Below are 17,276 nucleotides of genomic sequence, written 5' to 3' on the forward strand. Positions count from 1 at the left end.
GCGAATTATACATTAAAGGCTAAGAAACAAAAGTACATACAAGTGAACTAGTGCGAAAGCTTACTTTCCTGGGGGATTGAGGGTACTTGGAAGGTGGGGGTCCCGGGCAATTGCTCACTTTCCCCTTGCCTTAAAACCCCTCTGAAAAGTAATCAAAATGTAATGCGTAAGAGTCGAGCGCTGCGATGCGAGAGATGCCAGTTCGAGATACTGACCCATGCATACAAAGCCCTGCACAACGAAGAACCAGCATACATCAACAAACCAATGACCTTCCACCAATCGACCGGACATCCGCCTCTCTCTTATTCGCAGACACCTCCTGATCCAACACCGGAGGAAGCGCCATCTCTCACCCGACGGCCAAAGCCTGGAACGGCCTTAAGATGCACCTCAGGAACGGTGCATCGCTCTAGGAATTCATAAAAGGACTCAAAACATGGCTGTTCGAATGAACAGAGCATCGCGAAGTAGCTAGCAACTCCAGCGCCTTGAGACCCTCATGGGTGATTTGCCACCCTCAGTAAATCCTAATTGATTGATTGATTGGGCCGACATATTTTTAGACATGGACCAATGAGCAGGGGGCTTTGGCTTAGCTGGATGGTGTCAAAGTATGGCGTTTCAGAATATAATGGGGGGACAGGGAGTATTATTTAAATCGGTCCAGTGTACAGCATCCCAGGCTTTACCAATAGAAATAATGGGTACACTGTTTTAAGGGAGCGATACCAGATCAGCAAGGCATTCTTATTAGTTAAAGCAAGTACCCTCACATACCTAATAGGTATCATGCTTCATCATAGGAACTGCTCCTCGTCGGGCTGGCGTTGCAATGCCCTACGGGCCCCTCAAGGGGGCTCTCTGCTAGAGATCTTTTTGTAAGTGCCACGGTCAGCTGTAGGAGTAGACTCAAACCTACCGGTGAGTGAAGGACTGGAGGTAGTGGATTAAAATTAGCTCTAGGCCCTTATGTCAATCAATTTAATAATATCAGGGGTCTAGGTTAAGGTTAAAAGCACGGGGAGTGTAGAGGAAGTAATATTTCTCCACTCTGCCAAGATGAAAAAGGGGGTAGAATTAGGGAAAGGAGAATTTGTTCTTTAACCCTCGTTAGCGGTTGTTAGCATGGCGTTGACCAAGAAAAGTTTACATTTATTGCTTTGATAAATACAGAAACATACTGCAGAGTGGGTGGCATAGGATCTGTTGCATTGTATAGGTGTGGATTGCATCCATTTTAGGCTTTGGTGTCATGCCTGTACTTAAAGGGCCTACTGTGAAACAAATAGATAAGAAGGGGCTTCCAGAGGCCTGTACGTTGGCCATTTCTCTTCCAGCTTCTGACCCAGAACCCTTAATTGGCCCCCACCCTAATCCTTGCTTGGTACCATTGTTCCTAATGGTCTATCGAGGCCCTTTTTTAAAAATGTTTTTGCCATTTGCCAATAATGCTAGGATGACCATACACTACTCAGCGCCCTTCCCAGGAAAAAATATACTTATTACTCTCAAAACTCCCACTCCAGTCCGCCCAATAGTTCTAAGAGTACTCTCCCATTCAGACAGTGCAAGCCTGTTGTACTTAATCTCCAAGAGGAGTTCTCTTCATATTGTCTCCTTTTCTTTGTACATGTAGAGTTGATTGAACACTACATGACATTAAATCCAAAATTCTTGGGGCGTTATGCTAATATTTGCCAAGTACTTTATTACATGTCAGTATTTGCCAAGCCCTTTCTTTGTTTTTACATTTTATTCTTCCAGTTGTCCTAATGTTCCATCCGTTGTTTTATGGTATTAGATATTGTGTTGTTCATTAGTAGTATGCATTTTCTTTATATGTTTTATTATTTGTTTACGAACGACCGCTGGAAGAGTTTACGTAAATAAATCGACGTCTTTCCTCACAGGACTTGTACTCTGTACTAAGGAGGTGGTGCCATTTTTGGACACCTGTCTGGGGACCACCTCTACCTTTTCTTATCACCCAGGACATGTGGCCTCAAGAGCCACACTCGGATCTCAATGCTGCAACATGTTGGGCTCTACAGTGTGCTTTTTTATATTATTCAATAACTTTTTGTTGCTAGTTTTGTATTTTAACACAAGCATTTGCTGAATATGGAAAAAGTATTCCGTAATATATGGCTGTATGGGCTGTGTGCCTTCGTCACAGAGCTGTGTGTAAACTGCAGTCTTGTCACAGCAGTGATACCATGCCTTTTATCCTTCTGAGATCGATAACATGACTAGCATTGATAAGAGATATGGAACACTTTTTTTTTTCAAATAATTAACTAATTTTTGGGTGTGCAGTCAGTTACTTGTTGCTGAGGGGCAAGGATTAATTGCAAATTTTTGAATGGAAATATATACGTTCAGGTACTCTCTGTCCAGAATATCTGTTAGCTACCAAGAAGTGCTAGTGGCCTCTCATGAAAAAGATTGCAGCAGTGCTGAGAAGTGCAGGTACTTTCCCTATCAAATTAAATAAGTGCAGCTACTCAGTACCTAATAGTACCTGCCCATTTTAAGGGCTGATAAATTTATATTCTGATGCTTGCAACACTCTCTCTGTGTTCCTTTCCCCTCCATCTCCCCGTGGTCTGGGGCAAAGGCTACCGGGTAAAAAAAAAAAAAAAAAAAAAAACATTAAGCTCTATTTGCAGAGAGATGTTCTGAAGGCCATAACATGTGTACTTAGTGCAGAATGGCCAGCTGAGGCACGCAGCGAAACAGCCCTTTCAGCCTCTCTTCCTGGTGGAGCTGGAGACATAGGGGCATATTTAAGAGCCTCTTGCGCCGCCTTAAGCCATTTTATTTATGCTAAGGTGGCCTTTTTCCCACACCATATTTTCAGATTTGTGCAATGCATGCATTGCGCTACTTTGTAACCCCTTGTGCCACATCATGTCTACGCTAGGCATAATGTATGCACGGGGGGCATTCATGCAGTAGGAGGGCCGCAATAATGGTGCAGTGAAATTTAACAGATTTCACTGCACCATTTTTGGCATCATTTGTAACGTCTGCTCAAAGCAGGCGTTAAAATGACCCACCCATAGAAACCTATGTGCCTCTTTGCACTTTGCTACACTAGCGTCAACATTTTTGACGCTAGTGTAGCAAAGAGCCACAATGGCATCAAAAATGTTGATGCTATTTTGCTAATGACTGCCATGGTGCGCCGTAATTTCAATACGACGCAACCATGGTGTTAGGTGCCGGGAGGAGGGAGCAGGAAATGTGACGCATCCGCTGTGATGTGCAACTTTTTCATAAATATGAGCCATAGTTTTTTGTAGTCTCGCTTCGCGGGTCTCGTATGCACTGGAAGTGTGGGGCACTGAGACGTGAGGGACTGGTAAACCTCTCCTGTTTTTTGTAGTCACGCTTGGCGGGTCTCGTATGCACTGGCAGTGTGGGGCACTGGGGCGTGAGGGACTGATAAACCTCTTCTGTTTTTTGTAACTCCCATTCCCTTTCATAGCCGCCAGTCTGGCAATGGTAGTCGAGGTCCTAAAAGCTGTCTTTCAGATGTGGTGATTCTTGCCTTCTAACGGCATCTCAAGTACTTCTGGGGCACAGCAGAGGGTGCATATTACATCAGGGCACCTTTAGTCACCAACAGATCAAAATGCAGACCATTATTGTGATCTTGGCGACGCTGGTGTCGATTTGGCTTTAGGGCTGTCGAAATTGATTAGGTAGGTAATGCAGTAAGTTTATTGGGATGTTTGTCTATTAATATTCTTAACAGCATTTAATACAAACAACCAAAAACAATATAAAAACATCATATGTCAAATGCTGTGCTTAATCAAAAGTAGAAAGCATGCAGTTCTCACTGCCACATCAAAATAACACATATCAGTCTGAAGTGCTGTTGCATCAAGACTGCCCCGTATCTGATACTTTAGAAAAATAGGTTTTAAGAACTTGAAACGAGCAGTTTTGTAAAAGGGTCAATTCGTAAAAACATGACAAATCAAACAATTCATACTTGAAAAGACCGACAGAGACCGTTTTTATCCTGCACATCCTTAGTCTAATTCATTCGTTGTTTTCATGTGGCTGGTAGCAAGAGAAAATGCTGAGATTTGATTGGACATGTCACAAGCAAGGGAGCTTGGATGGAGATCAAGAGGCGAAATCAGATTTCACATATACACCCAGTGGACCCAAATTCTGGATACTCGTTTATTTTAGGTTGTACCTTATTTTTAGTGAACAATTCGGGTCTATGTTGTTGTACAAGAATGGACTACTCCTAAAATAGCTGGCAGGACATGTGGCTGGACTGTGAGTGTTACTCTAAGGGGATTATTATTTAGAGAAGTAGGAATTTTGGAAGTTGACGCCCTAACCAGCACTGAGTTTGGCAGAGTGTTTTTTGTCTTAATTGAAAGAAGTCCCAATTCCTGCTTAGCTTCTCTTTCTAGATCTGATGCAGAACTCCTATTCAGGATTACATAATCGGAGACCGAAACACATTAAGTCTTGGCGGACCTGAACCACAAACCCCTTCCATTCTTTGCTCAATTTCCTGCCTCCTCTCTACAGTACATTTGCTGACGTTTTTTCCACAATTTAGACCTAAGAGACTACTTCAGGGAAATTATTATAATGCTTTTTATTTTTTATTTTACACTCATCCCAGCCCTCTGCCTAACACTTGCTTGAGACTTACTTGAAATCCACGGCAGTTCATTTCGGGATTTTCCTTGAATCATCTGCCCCCAGTAGACTTCCTCTTCCGTCTTTAAGTATGTCTGAATCAGCATCTCCATCCGGTAATTAAAGGTGAAAGCCATTTTGTTTCTACCGTCTGCTTGTGGAGCAAACCTTCAAGGCTGTTAAGATTAAGTGAAAGAAATTGATTCCTGTCTTCCGCGAAGGGCTCTCTGAGCTGGCAGGTGGCATGCAATGTGTAACCCTGGCTGGATTTAGGAGCACTTGCAAAAGTGCTTTTTGGTGTTTTGGAACATTTGTGCATTTCCTCCTTCTGCTGCTCAGCTTTGTAATTAGTGTGTTCTGAAAATATAATAGGAAAAAATTAAATATTCAGCTTGTGTTTGCAAGGCCTGATTTTAAATTTTCGGCTTTGCCACTGGTCAGGGAGAAGCCTGGGGTCAGTATCTTTAGAGTTTTAGCAGTGCCCGAGTGGCTGCCTTCAGAAGCAAACTGAGCTTCCACTCACCATGAAGTGAAATCAAGTTAGATAAAGATATCTAGGTACACAGGGCCCATCCTCCGTAGATTCCTCCACCTAGATCTCCACACAGAACCAGGTCAGACGAAGACTAAACACCTCTCTTCTCAGCGTTGCTTGTGGCTTTTCATATTATTCTATTCTGTGCATCTCACCCGTACAGAAGCAGTGCACAAAACAGTTCCTCTTACCTGACCGTGCATGGCCTGGAATGAGCTGCTCCATCTCATCACCCCCGATGGCTAATGCAATGTATCTTTCCCTTCCTCGTCAGAAAATGCCTGGAATTGGTTTCTCACTTGATTAAAAAAAAAAAAAAAAAATTCGCTGGGGAGCAATGAAGTGCTTTAATGGTGCTCGTCCCCCTGGATGACCTGTCTGACTGAGCCACTTGTTTTATACCAGATTTTGCGGTGGCAATCACGACTTGCTTCACGTTGAGAATGTTGATGAAGTCAACCGAAATGAAGAATAGAAAAAATTATTGGTGGAATGCATGAAAAAAAATCTCAGCCACTGGTAGATACTCAGGACACATCTCAATACATAGTTATTTTTGCCCACCATAGCATCTCAGATAGGAACCAGTCAAATGCAAATCAGCCTGGGTCCTCCCCTTTTAGGAGCACTCCATCCTGAACTGCCAGACCAGGCCCTGTCTGAATGGGAATACAAGCAAAGCCAGGCTATTTTCGGCCTATTTAGGCTTTGTCAGTAAGTGCAGCTTTAGTGCTGTAGCACAGTGAGAAAGGGACCCACTTCTGGAAATACCTGTCACATTCAGGGCATCACACTGAGAAAAACAAAAAAAGTGATGGTTAGATTGCTCAGATAGATCTCAGCCACTGGCAATTACTCTGAGCTGTCATCTAATTCATCATTTTTGCCCACCATGCCACCTCAGACAGGAACCAGCATCTGGTAATAGTCTGGGGTTCCCTGTGTTCCTGTTATAAGGGCGCTTGGCCTGGCAGCATGGGCTGGACTGTTCCTACTGAAGCAGGGCCAACGCTGATTTGTATAAGGCTGGTTCCTGGCCAAGGTGGCATAGTGGGCAAAAGAAAGATGGATTGGATTGTGGCCTAGAGTAAATACCAGTGGTTGAGGCTAATTTAAACAATTAGCACATCACTTTTTTGTTTTCATCAGACTCAGAAGGGAAAGGCAAGTTCCTATTTTTCATAGTCTTGGTCCCACACTGAGGGAGACTTTGGTAGAGCCAGAGTGAGGAACATCAAGAAAACAATGTGAGTGAGAGGAAGGATGTGTTGGTTTGGATGGCAAGGGTGATCCTTAAGAAATTGGCCTTCTTGGCATGTTTTTTGGCTTACGAAATCCTTTTGCATTGTGCACCATCTGAAAGTCAAGAATACAAGTATTTGAGGCAATACCCCGTGCAGGTATGCACCTGTTGCTAGAGTGGCTTATCCAGTGTTAATCGGGTATGGGCATAACATACCCAGCCTGACCTCACTGATACCCACCACCTCACATCCACACCGGCATGCTTACTTATCATAAGTAGGGATTGCAACACACGAAGGACACCAACATTTAGCTTTTTCTACAGAACTTTCCCCATTTGCCTTATTGAGCCCCTCTGCAGCCAAATCCACACTAGAAATATCTGCTTTGTAAACTCTGATCTACTCACCACCAGAAACTGACCTGTGCAGCTATGGCAGTCCCATGCCTCAGACTCCTGGCACCCCTTGAGTAGTACTCGCTCCCCTATAGCTTATGCAGAAACCCTGGTTTTCAACTGTTTATCTGCATTAAAACTCCTTTTCACCCCAACTATTCACCATCATGAACTACTCCTGAGTCCCAAACCTAATGTTACCCTCTAACCAATGCCTCCTTATCAATACCTGGGACACACATATTGAAAAAATGTTTATATTCTATCTTGGTTAAGTCTTTGTTTCGTCCTGATTCACCTAGCACTTAAAGGCTTCCTAAACTCCGAAAACATACACAACTGATCAGATGCCTTTTACCAATGCTTAGTTTAAAAAAAAGTGCTGGTGTCCAAAGTTCCAATGATTCTGCTGCCATAGCTGACAAATGTCTGTAGTTTGCTGAATAACAGGGCATCCTAGTTTTTATCCCACCTCATGCCTCTTTCTTTTACCACTCTGTATTTGGCTTCCCATTCTCACTCTTGATTACTCCTTTTCATCTCTACTCCTAACTTTGTCCCTTTGTCACTGTTTTACTTTCTTTCTCTCTGTTCTGCCTTCCTTTCTCTCCCTTTGCCAGGGTGAAAGTCTGATGAAAAATAAGTCGCCTTCCCCAAAAATGTGTTCTAGCTCCTACAATCTGTATCAGTCTGCACAAATAAAACACTTCAATACTTTGAAAATCATTTCTAGTAGAAACTCTTAATTGGCAACAAAAAATACAATTAAATTGTATAAAAAAATAAGGAAGTTAAAAATCAGGGTGAAGAAATGGCTTCCCCCTGTTAAGGATTTCCGACAAGTCTCCTTGAATAGCGGTACAAGGCATAGCCTCTCTTTCATTGCTCTTCTCGCCTTCCTGTTATCCGCCCTCCACCCTTCCTTCCACCCCAGAGACAGAGTTATGCTGGTCGAATTTCCATGATGCACCTGCCAGAGTCGCTGCAAGTGTGTGGTCCCTGTCGGGGGAAGGCCGGGCGCACAGAAGGGGTTACACAAGTGTGTTCTGTGGTTTGTGGCTGCCTTCTACAAACTGAAAACGAAGCAGCTGCTAATAGTGCCACTTGTAGGCTAATCCGCTTGTGTCCCAAGTGTTTCATTGCACCCTTGTAAAAGCTGTATAAACAATAAAGTTAACCCCAGGTTTTGAGCTCTCTGTGTGGCCTGTCAGTGTAGTATACTGATCGTCACTTGACTAATGAAGGGGTCTGTGCCACAGTGGTAGTGTCTAAATACACCTAATTATATGTGATTTATCTTGACAAAAGACCCCCCCTTGTTAAACGACAGAAAGTAACTCCACTATGTACTTTGTGGTGCTCTTTCAGGTTCAGGCACATGCAAGTTCCAAGAATCAGCCATGCTTGCACTTCTGCCGTTGGGTTTTTGTCCTTTTGTGCTTGTTTGGCGACCATGTTTGCTTATGTGTTAACGGTTAGAAGCCCTTATTTGCAGAGTGCTTCTCGGTCTCTGCCTCCTCCCCCACTGCCATTGTTGGACATTTTATCTTTGTCCAGATGGTGCCTTCCCTTGGCTGTGCTTTTGTGCAGATTGGTGAGTTGGCCTTGGCGACAAGTAGCAGGCCATTGTCATTCACCTGCTGGTGCACACACTGTATCAGATGCAACCACTGTGGAGCAGGCGATGTTCAGACAGGGGGCAGTAAACGCCCAGAGGGGTTTCTGGCCAGGTATAGACAGCAGCTCTACACCACCAGTCAATGGCGGCAATGCTGAGTATGAACGTCCACCCAATGATGCCTATTTTTTATAACTCTATGAGTTGTATAATGTGCTGTGTGGTCATGAGTTGCGCTGTGCGTGTTTTGTTGCGTTATGTTGCTCCAGCAGTACTTGTAAGGTGCCAAACAGCAGCGCATTGGTTTGAAGTCACCAAACAGAATGGCATTCAAGGACGATATCCAAGAAGCTTTTTCTGAGTTCCTCAGTTGTACCTCATGGTGGTGCGGAAGGTGCCCCAGGGTGCCCATAGATGTTGCACCCCCCGTTATTGCTCCATAAATAATGTGGCTCCTGAAGTTGTTAGCGGGGGCAAGGGCAGGCACCCCATGTTAATGGCATGCTAGCCCGCACGCAAGTACTACCATCGCTTGAAACATTTTCCCCAGTTTTACGGATAACCAGATTTTTCTGACATAGCGGCCAGACTAACGCTGAGTGCAAATAGGTGGGATTATCTCTGCCACAGCTGTGAGTGCAGCTCGTAGCTGGTTGCCCTCGTCTAGCCTTGTTTGCTAGGGCGGGCACTGCAGGAAGAGAGATAGTGCTGCAAACAAGAGAGTTTTTTTTATCAGTCTTGGGAGTCCAGGCTCTGGAGAGGCCTACACACTTCATGTGATCTCGACAACATCAGAAGGTTAGCATGCTGTGTGTACTTTTTCTTAAATTCGGCTTCATTCTTGTTTTGCGTATGTCCTGCGTTGGTACTTACACTGGTGCCCAAGTGCCACACAAAGAAAACCTGCAAGAGGCAGGTTTATATTCTCAGTGGAGGCTTTAAAAGAGATTATTTTTATTGTATGATAATAGTTTAGAATACTTCTAAACGCTCCTTTTTGCAGATACAGGAACCTAGGCAAAAGGAAATAAAATAATGTGCCCAAGATCAATCAGCTCAGCTCTGCTGGTCCTGACAGTAAAGTGGTTAAGCAATAGATCATGTGCCTCTACACCTGCATGTCTGCTGCAGCGTTCTTTGTGCCCACTGTGCTGTGTTTTCTTGTTCAGACTTGCTGGTCGTATACAGTCAGATCCAGTGTTGTTGGTCGGGCAGGGGGTGCGTGGTGCAAGAGCTGCTCTTTGTGAAGTTACGAGTAGGTGGGGGTAGGCGTGCAGAGGCTTTGTCCCTACATGTACTTTCTGGAGGGGTGAATGGCTGTAGGAATAGGCCCAGCCGTGGATACAGGTGTCTCACTGCCTGCCACACCTTGGGCTTCGGAAAAACAACCCAGAGAGGGGAAGAGAGGACGTTTCATGATAAGCATTTAAAAGGACTGACAGCTGAACTTGGCTGGGGGGGGGAGGTTCACAAATTCACTTTTCTTAAACTGTTATTTAGGGCAACATCTCAAAATCTTATCAAAACTTTGTCACCGCTGTTAAAAGGCACCCATCTTATTTCTGAATGAAGGTGTAGATATGAATTATTTTCCTAAACTGTTCGTGTTATTTGCTTACGTATGTACGACTTTACCTGAAATTTGTCATGAAATCTTAGTGGTACGCCAGCAGTTTTTAATGTAATTGACCCAGCCTTCTCACGCTGTAGATATTTTTAAATCAGCTTTTCTTTAATTCATTAGTCAGTTATTGGCATGGCTTGATATTTCTTTCCAGGCATTGCCAACGCTTTGCAGTGCATGTGTTTGCATTATAGTTTCACATATAGTCTGGATGTGTGAGGACATCACTGGCTTTACAGGTATTTTGACACCTTTTCTGCATCCTCGTTCGTGCTGTGGAGGATGCAGAACTCGTAGGTTCTCAGCTTTGTGAAGTTAGCGCATGAAAGGGAAATTTCTGTCACAATGCCTGGCAGTCTGTCCTTCCTCCTTGAAATGTTTATGTTTTTTGCCATGCGCATGCTGGGAGCCTAACAAAATGATGTTAGCCCTGACTGGGCACAGTAATCCGCTGTAAGAAGGGAGTCATGTGGTTACCCTCAAGAAATGATTCCATGCTCTGGCAGTCTGTGTAGCTATCCTTCCATCCATCTGCCCGTCTGTATTACCTTTGTAGGTCTGTCCAATTGACTGGCTGTATACATTCCATCTGCCTGCCTCTAATGTCTGTTTTCCTTTTTTATCTTGGAGCTGTACTCCTGCTTGTTTTTTTCGGTCTCGTATTCTCTCACGCCTCTTGCATCTATGCCTTTGTTATTCCTCTTGGTTTCATGGACTTCTGTTCTCTCTTTTAGAGCTTAACATTTTGTTTCCCTAACTTCTCAGTTTTACTGTCACCTCTTTCTTATCTCTCCTAACGTAAGTACATTTCCTTGAGATTGTCGGTGCTCGTTATGTCATCCTCTGAATCCTTGCGTCATTTTGTTCTGCCAGTCTTCTCGCTGTTCCACTTTCTCATACTTTTCTTTGCTAGGTTCTCTTTCCTTTATTCTTTGAAACCCCCTTCTTACCTTTCCATTTCATCCCCCTTCTCTTTCTCTCCGTCTCCTACTTATGCCCCTTGTCCCTTTCCTCTCTTCTGCTCTTTCTTCGTCTCTCCTGCTCTCTCACTTTTAGTCCGCCCCTCATTTGCATTCTCTGACCATCCCGTCTCGTTGACTCCTTGGTTCCCCCCTGTCTATATGTCTCTCCTTTTATTCTCTACTCCTGACACACTCTGCCATAGTCTTATCTCCTGTCTCCTTGCGCGTCTCTTTCTTTCCGTTGGTCTGTCTCTCTTCCCTCCTCTTTCCTCGTCTCTCCTCCTGTTTCTTCCCGTGTGGCAGGGGCGGAGGGAGCCACGGGTCAGTGGGTGAAAAGTAATGAAGTAAAGATGCGGGGGGGGCGCTACGGCAACTCGAGACTGAGGCAAAATATGTTATTTTTACCTCCGCCCCTCTGTCGTGCACATCTTGAGACTTCAACGCCCGCTGGTCCTTGGCGGCGGCTCGGAAGAGGTTAAACGGGAAGGGGGCTGGCGGGAACGCACGCCGGGGCGCTCGAGTTAATCGTTGTGTCTGTGAGCAGATAGTGCACTTGGCATTCCTTCAAAAGCCGGTGACGGCTGCCGTCTCTCATCCTCTCTCTGCAGTTAATGAGCAACCTCCGTGGCCGCCTGCCGCTGCTCCTGCCGCCGCCGCCGCCGCCCAGGGAGAGCCGCCGGGGCCCCGGGGAGCACCATGGCCTTCTGGACCCAGCTGGGGCTGCTGCTGTGGAAGAACTTCACCTACCGGCGCCGGCAGACGGTGAGTCCCCGCCCTCCACCGCTGGGTGTCGGGTGGGACTTCAGGCGCTCTTTCTAGAAGTTTAAAAGTCTCTTTTTAGGGAAGGCATCACCTTAAATAATACAATAGAATAGAACGCCCGCATAATAAATTGCAAACACATTTCCGTATTACAGAGTCTAAGACAAGTAATGAAAATATAGAATTATTGAAGAGAGACAACTTCTTTTAAATGCAACTTATGTGAGAAAGCGTTATACATCAGGTAAAATAGAGCGGGGACAATTGCATCAACTGCTAGGATAAAACGCAGGTAAATATAATCAGTGAGACGGGTATTTAAGAAGAATAACGGAATAAGAACAGCGAGTGTGCTCTTAAACTGAATTCTGAGTGTCTCACATGGAGGTACCACATGCTGTGTTAGTTAAAACACCGTTCAATTGAGTGTTGATGCCGTTAGGGTACCACTGAATATTTTTCCAGAAAATGGAAGCTAAAGCCTTTCCACGATGTCGAGCAGCGCATGTGTAGTAATGAGTAGGGGATGGGTGGGCAAAAAATTCTGCTCTGCTGATGGAGTTTGCAGACTTTTGCCCACTCCGCATTACGCTTGGAGTGCGGAGATCTGGCAATACTCCACCAGCTGTCTCGTGGCAGGGTTTTTTCCTGTGAGCGCAACCTTGGATCCCTTAGTGATTTTCGAGTGCTAGAACAGCTCCTGGCGTGATTTCTCAAAACGGGCAGTCGCAAAAGGTCGCTACCATACGTGTTGAGAAAGCTGCTGCTCACATTGAGAAAGCTGACACTCGAGTAAAAATGTACACGAGCGAGCGGCAGGAAGAAGCAGTGTCCTCTGGCGCTCCGGATGGTGATGTTTGTGCTCATTTTACAGCGCAGGACAAGCTCTTGGTGCTAAAAATCAGCGCAAGCAGTGCGGCGTACTGAAATTCCACTGCTCATGGAACCCTGAAGAATCTCACAAAGTTTTAAGATAACTTTGCGGAAATCTGTGGAGTGAAACTTTGCCAATTCTGTCCAGGCCTAGTAAAGAGAAGTGCTGATACTCTCTTGTTAAATGTATTACACTCCTCCTTAAAAATTATGGATCTCCTCTTCACATTCAAGAAGTGAGGGTACCTGCTCATTTAAAGCACTGCTAAGTAATCTTTGTGTGGTCATGTTCTCTCTTTACAAATCTTCTACTTGTTCTGTGTTGGTGGTTATTATATTTGCACAGCGGCTTCCCGAGGCATTCAATGTTCATGTCGCATAACCAGGTAGATGGACTGACTGTACTGAGTGTTTCCCCTACACTGACAGTGTCCAGCTGTATAATTTGGACTCAATCTGAGCTAGGCCAGAAGTCCTTTGAGGTTCACTCTTCTGTGCTCTTAAGGGATCTGTACAACACACGAGGCTCCCTATGCTGGCTTCCTGTTCGGAGCCTCTGTGACAACTCACAAAACTGGTAGAGGAGCTCATCAGATCCAGCAAATGAGGTACTCTTGAGCAGTGGTGCACAGAGAATTGTTAGTCACACCTGTGACCTTTCCTCCATTTTCTTCCATGCAGCTTCAAAGCTGCTGTCATTGCTGGAGAGCCCACACATACTCAGGCACCTAGAGGCAATTACACCTTTCAAGTGTGTCAAATAAAAGCACTCAGACATTAACTTGCTTGCCCGCTCACTCATTCATTGGCTCGCCAGTTTATGCACTCGCATGTTAGGGGGCTATTGGTGTGCTGTGGGTGGTGGGTATGGTGTCGGGCCTGTACTAATACAGTAGTTTGCTCCTTATGCAGCAGCTTTCAAGGGTACAGTATTACAAAACAGTGCTCATCCAGTGTGAATTGCTCTCGGTTTGTACCAGTAGTGAAAACTCCCATCTGTGGCCCAGAAACATGGTACATCTCCATAATTCAGATAATGCATCATAGCGATGAAGGTCCTTGGCTCCTAAAGTCCTGGGAGTAGGAGCATCTAAATAGAACGGTAACAACTAAATTAAATGAATGAACCCAAACATGAGGCCCCGGTCCATTCAGGTTAGTCGGGACCTGCTGATGGTTCAGAATCTGGACTGTGCTGAGGGGTGTGAGGCATACATAAGTGAGACTGGAGGTCTCTTCATGCTCCAGAGAAGGCACTGCTGTTGACGCTTGCTTGTTTTCTCAAATATGCAGGCTGCTTTGATGGATGGACTAACCACTCCTTGAGTGTGATGTTTTTTTGGTGGACTGCAGGCTGGGGGCTGCTTGCAGGGCATGAAGGCTGCCCATAAAGGAATCCCTGGCCCAATTCAAGCCACAGCCTCCTGCAGTGCCAGGTTATTGGAACATTTTGGCACGACTGAATAGTTTTCAGTCCGACCCTTTCTGTTTTTAAACACCAAGGACCAATCTGAGGTCCTTTTATTGTCCCTGGAATTTAATTTTAAGTTGGACATACTTATTAAAAGCAGTTTCTAAAAGGGGCAAATGAGTAGTGCAGATGCAAGACAGGAGTCAGCGCTGCACCCCTGACACCTCAAGCTACTCGTCCACTATGCTAGTGGTAATGTGGACATCTTAAACCTTATACCATTGAGACATCTGAAGATTGTACCAAAAAAACTCTGATCAGTGAACTTTGGCCACTGAACCACAAGGTCTTGCTGCGCTCAGTCTGGTAGCCTTTGATTTCACTGCAAGCAAACCATGCTGTGTGCATTTCGTGATTCTCTCTGGATCATTAGCTGTGAATTCGAGTCCCTTCTCCATGTTTCACACCATTTGTCTTTGGAGATGCCATGTCTCCTTCAGAGCCAATTGTTCTCAGCTGTGAACAGGAGATCAGCCTAATGTTTTACACCAAAACTGCACCCTCGTGGACAAAATGTGCATGTTTTGCTCCAACATACGAGCAAATGAAGGTGCAAGGAGCATGCTCCTGGCACCACAGGGCCCGTGCCCTCTGACCATGTCAGTGGGCTATTTGGACTAGGATAGGGAATACCACAGTCTCCGACTGGATGGATAAATGGAGGAAGTTAAAGGGAGGCAGAAACTGTGGACTGACACCTCCATACATTTCAGGGCCTCTCCAGGAGGCTTCATAGCCCTTTCTGCGCAGAGATAAATTGGACTCGGATACATTGTTTTAATCCTTCTCCCCTAAAATAAAAGACAATAAAGTGAGTTTATGCTTTACACATGAACACAACGTTGTGGCATCTTGGCCTGCTATGTGCAGCTTCCTGCCTCGTCTTCCGTTATTTTTGTTCTTTACCTTCAGCAATGTCTCTTGATTTCCTTGGTGCCTCTTGTGATGGGAAAACGCAAAGTGACAGGCCCCTCTGCAGAATTTGGTTATTGTGTCAAAAAAGTTCACTCAAGTCAATCATATCCCGGAAAAGCAAAGTTGAAGGCCTGGGGGGGGGGCAGCCTTCCTGAGGAGTGGGGGTGTGGATACCACTGCCCTGCATGGGCCTGTGACACACTGTTCGTGTGTTTTCCTTACTGCTGATTTTGTCAGCTTGAGACCATAAGGTTAATTGCCACTGTAAACTCAATATTTGTACTTAAGTTTATTTTTTTAGGAACAGCTCGGGTACTGCTGCTTCCTATTTCTTAAGTTTCATAAGTACCTCTTTTATGCCATTAGCAATTTGGTTGTCACTAGTCTACTCCTTTTTGTCCTTCAGAGGAAAGCAAACACACACACACACTTGTACACACATACACACACACAAGCACAGACACTCGCACACAGGCGCATTATGTGCACACATATGCAAGCATGTAGGCATTCACACACATGCACGCACAGTAACACTTGCAGGTAGGCATACACACACACATAGACACGTGTGCACTCACACAAGCACACACTCTCTTCTGCACCCTTGTTCAACCACTATGTGGAAATTAGGGGAGGAGCACTTGGGCCAGCTCAAGGCACTGGCCTGGGAACTTGTCTTGTTCAAGCCACCAGGTCAAAGCTCGATCAGAGAGCCGGTGACGTGACCAGTTGCACGGCGCAAGGTTGCTGGCGGTTATCCATGGGTCAAGACACCCTCATGGAAGAAGTCCCATTTGTAAACTCAAGGTGTTTATTAACTCACTGTGTGCCATTAAACCCATCCTTGCATGATGTCATAAAGTGGCCCATTAACATTTTTACACAATGCCAACATAACGTGCTACATAAACAGAAATATTTCCCTCCATGTGTGAAACTCGAAGGAGATTGCTAGCCCGGCGGATGACATCCTCAAATTTACTGAAACAACTGGTGCCCATTTTCCTACATTAGATAGTGGCTGCAGAAAGGTTTTTGGTACCGTAGCTCTGGGTTTGTCCACATGTCCCTTTCACCAGTAGCTCAAATGACTACCAGTCTTGATTTTGTGCACCATTAGTGTTGTTTTATCCGATTGCATGTGTCTGTGCCAAGCTTCTCACATTAAAATGACTGCAGTGTGTTACCCAATCATTAAGTGTGAAGCCAATACATCTTCAGTGGATGTCCATCCCCAATGTAACACATTTTGGATACGACTCCTTGGAACAAAGCAAGTTCTGTGCTGCAACTTGGGAATAGTAACCACAGCCCAGCTTTGAAAATGAACCCTCTCAGAAGTAAAGGATGCAACTTTGCATGTGGGGCAGGTGCCTGGGTAATACACTAGCAGTCGCTCTCACTTTTTTGTGTTCTAGAAGACACCTTTATGCACAAAGATCTATTCACATTTCAACAAGATTTAACCACATTTTTGCAGATCTTCTTGCCGAGTTCCAGTACACGAAAGACCTTTTATGTTACTGTTATTGCTCTTGTTCAGTTTTTATATATATAAATTATTTCAGTTCGGTAAGTTAAGCTATCCAAAAACCTCATGCACTCACTCACTGTTCAATCCACACTCTCACTCCACCAGTCGTTCATTCATGATCTTGCCTAGACATACTCAGTGAGCACGGTATCCAAATGAAATTATTTCCATAAGGGACCCTCAATGGTTGGGGTTTAAACACACATAGACGTGGGGATGTTCTTTTGCGTGGAATTAGAAATATGTTTGACACACACGGTTGAACATGAAAATACGCAGAGGATATGATGTGTAGGACGATGGCCATGATTCACATGGGAAGGTGGCACTTTCTCATGTCCTGTTTCTCTTGCCTATTTAAAAACTGTAAATGTAAGCTGTGGTGTGATAGGAGAAGGGGTGATGGGAAAAAAACAGTTTTGCAATCCAGTCAGCCGAAATTACATCAGATTCCATACACTAACGACGTCACTGCTCAAGCAAGCCCCCTCAGCCCCACTCTAGTGTAGGCCAGCTCCCCTGGTGTGCTCATGTAATATCAAACAGTGGAGGGCCAAGAGAGTGAAGAAAATCACGCTGGGATCTTACACTGCTCCACAGCCATTTTCTTCGACGTGAGTTGTGTCTAAGAAATAAAGCAGAAATATTTCACATTCA

At 44.9% G+C, this 17,276-nt stretch overlaps 1 protein-coding gene across 2 annotated transcripts in view; it reads left to right on the top strand.

Moving 5' to 3' along the window:
- Positions 1 to 17,276, top strand: part of ABCA1 (ATP binding cassette subfamily A member 1) — a 176,342-nt gene that overhangs the window by 23,847 nt on the left and 135,219 nt on the right. For both annotated transcript variants that reach the window (XM_069240375.1, XM_069240383.1), the window contains exon 2: positions 11,670 to 11,823. In XM_069240375.1, the coding sequence (XP_069096476.1) occupies positions 11,758 to 11,823 (66 nt within the window). In that variant the 5' untranslated portion in view covers positions 11,670 to 11,757. The remainder of the gene's footprint in view (positions 1 to 11,669; positions 11,824 to 17,276) is intronic.

This window comes from Pleurodeles waltl, chromosome 1_2, assembly GCF_031143425.1.
Source record: "Pleurodeles waltl isolate 20211129_DDA chromosome 1_2, aPleWal1.hap1.20221129, whole genome shotgun sequence".
Classification (NCBI taxonomy): Eukaryota; Metazoa; Chordata; class Amphibia; order Caudata; family Salamandridae; genus Pleurodeles; species Pleurodeles waltl.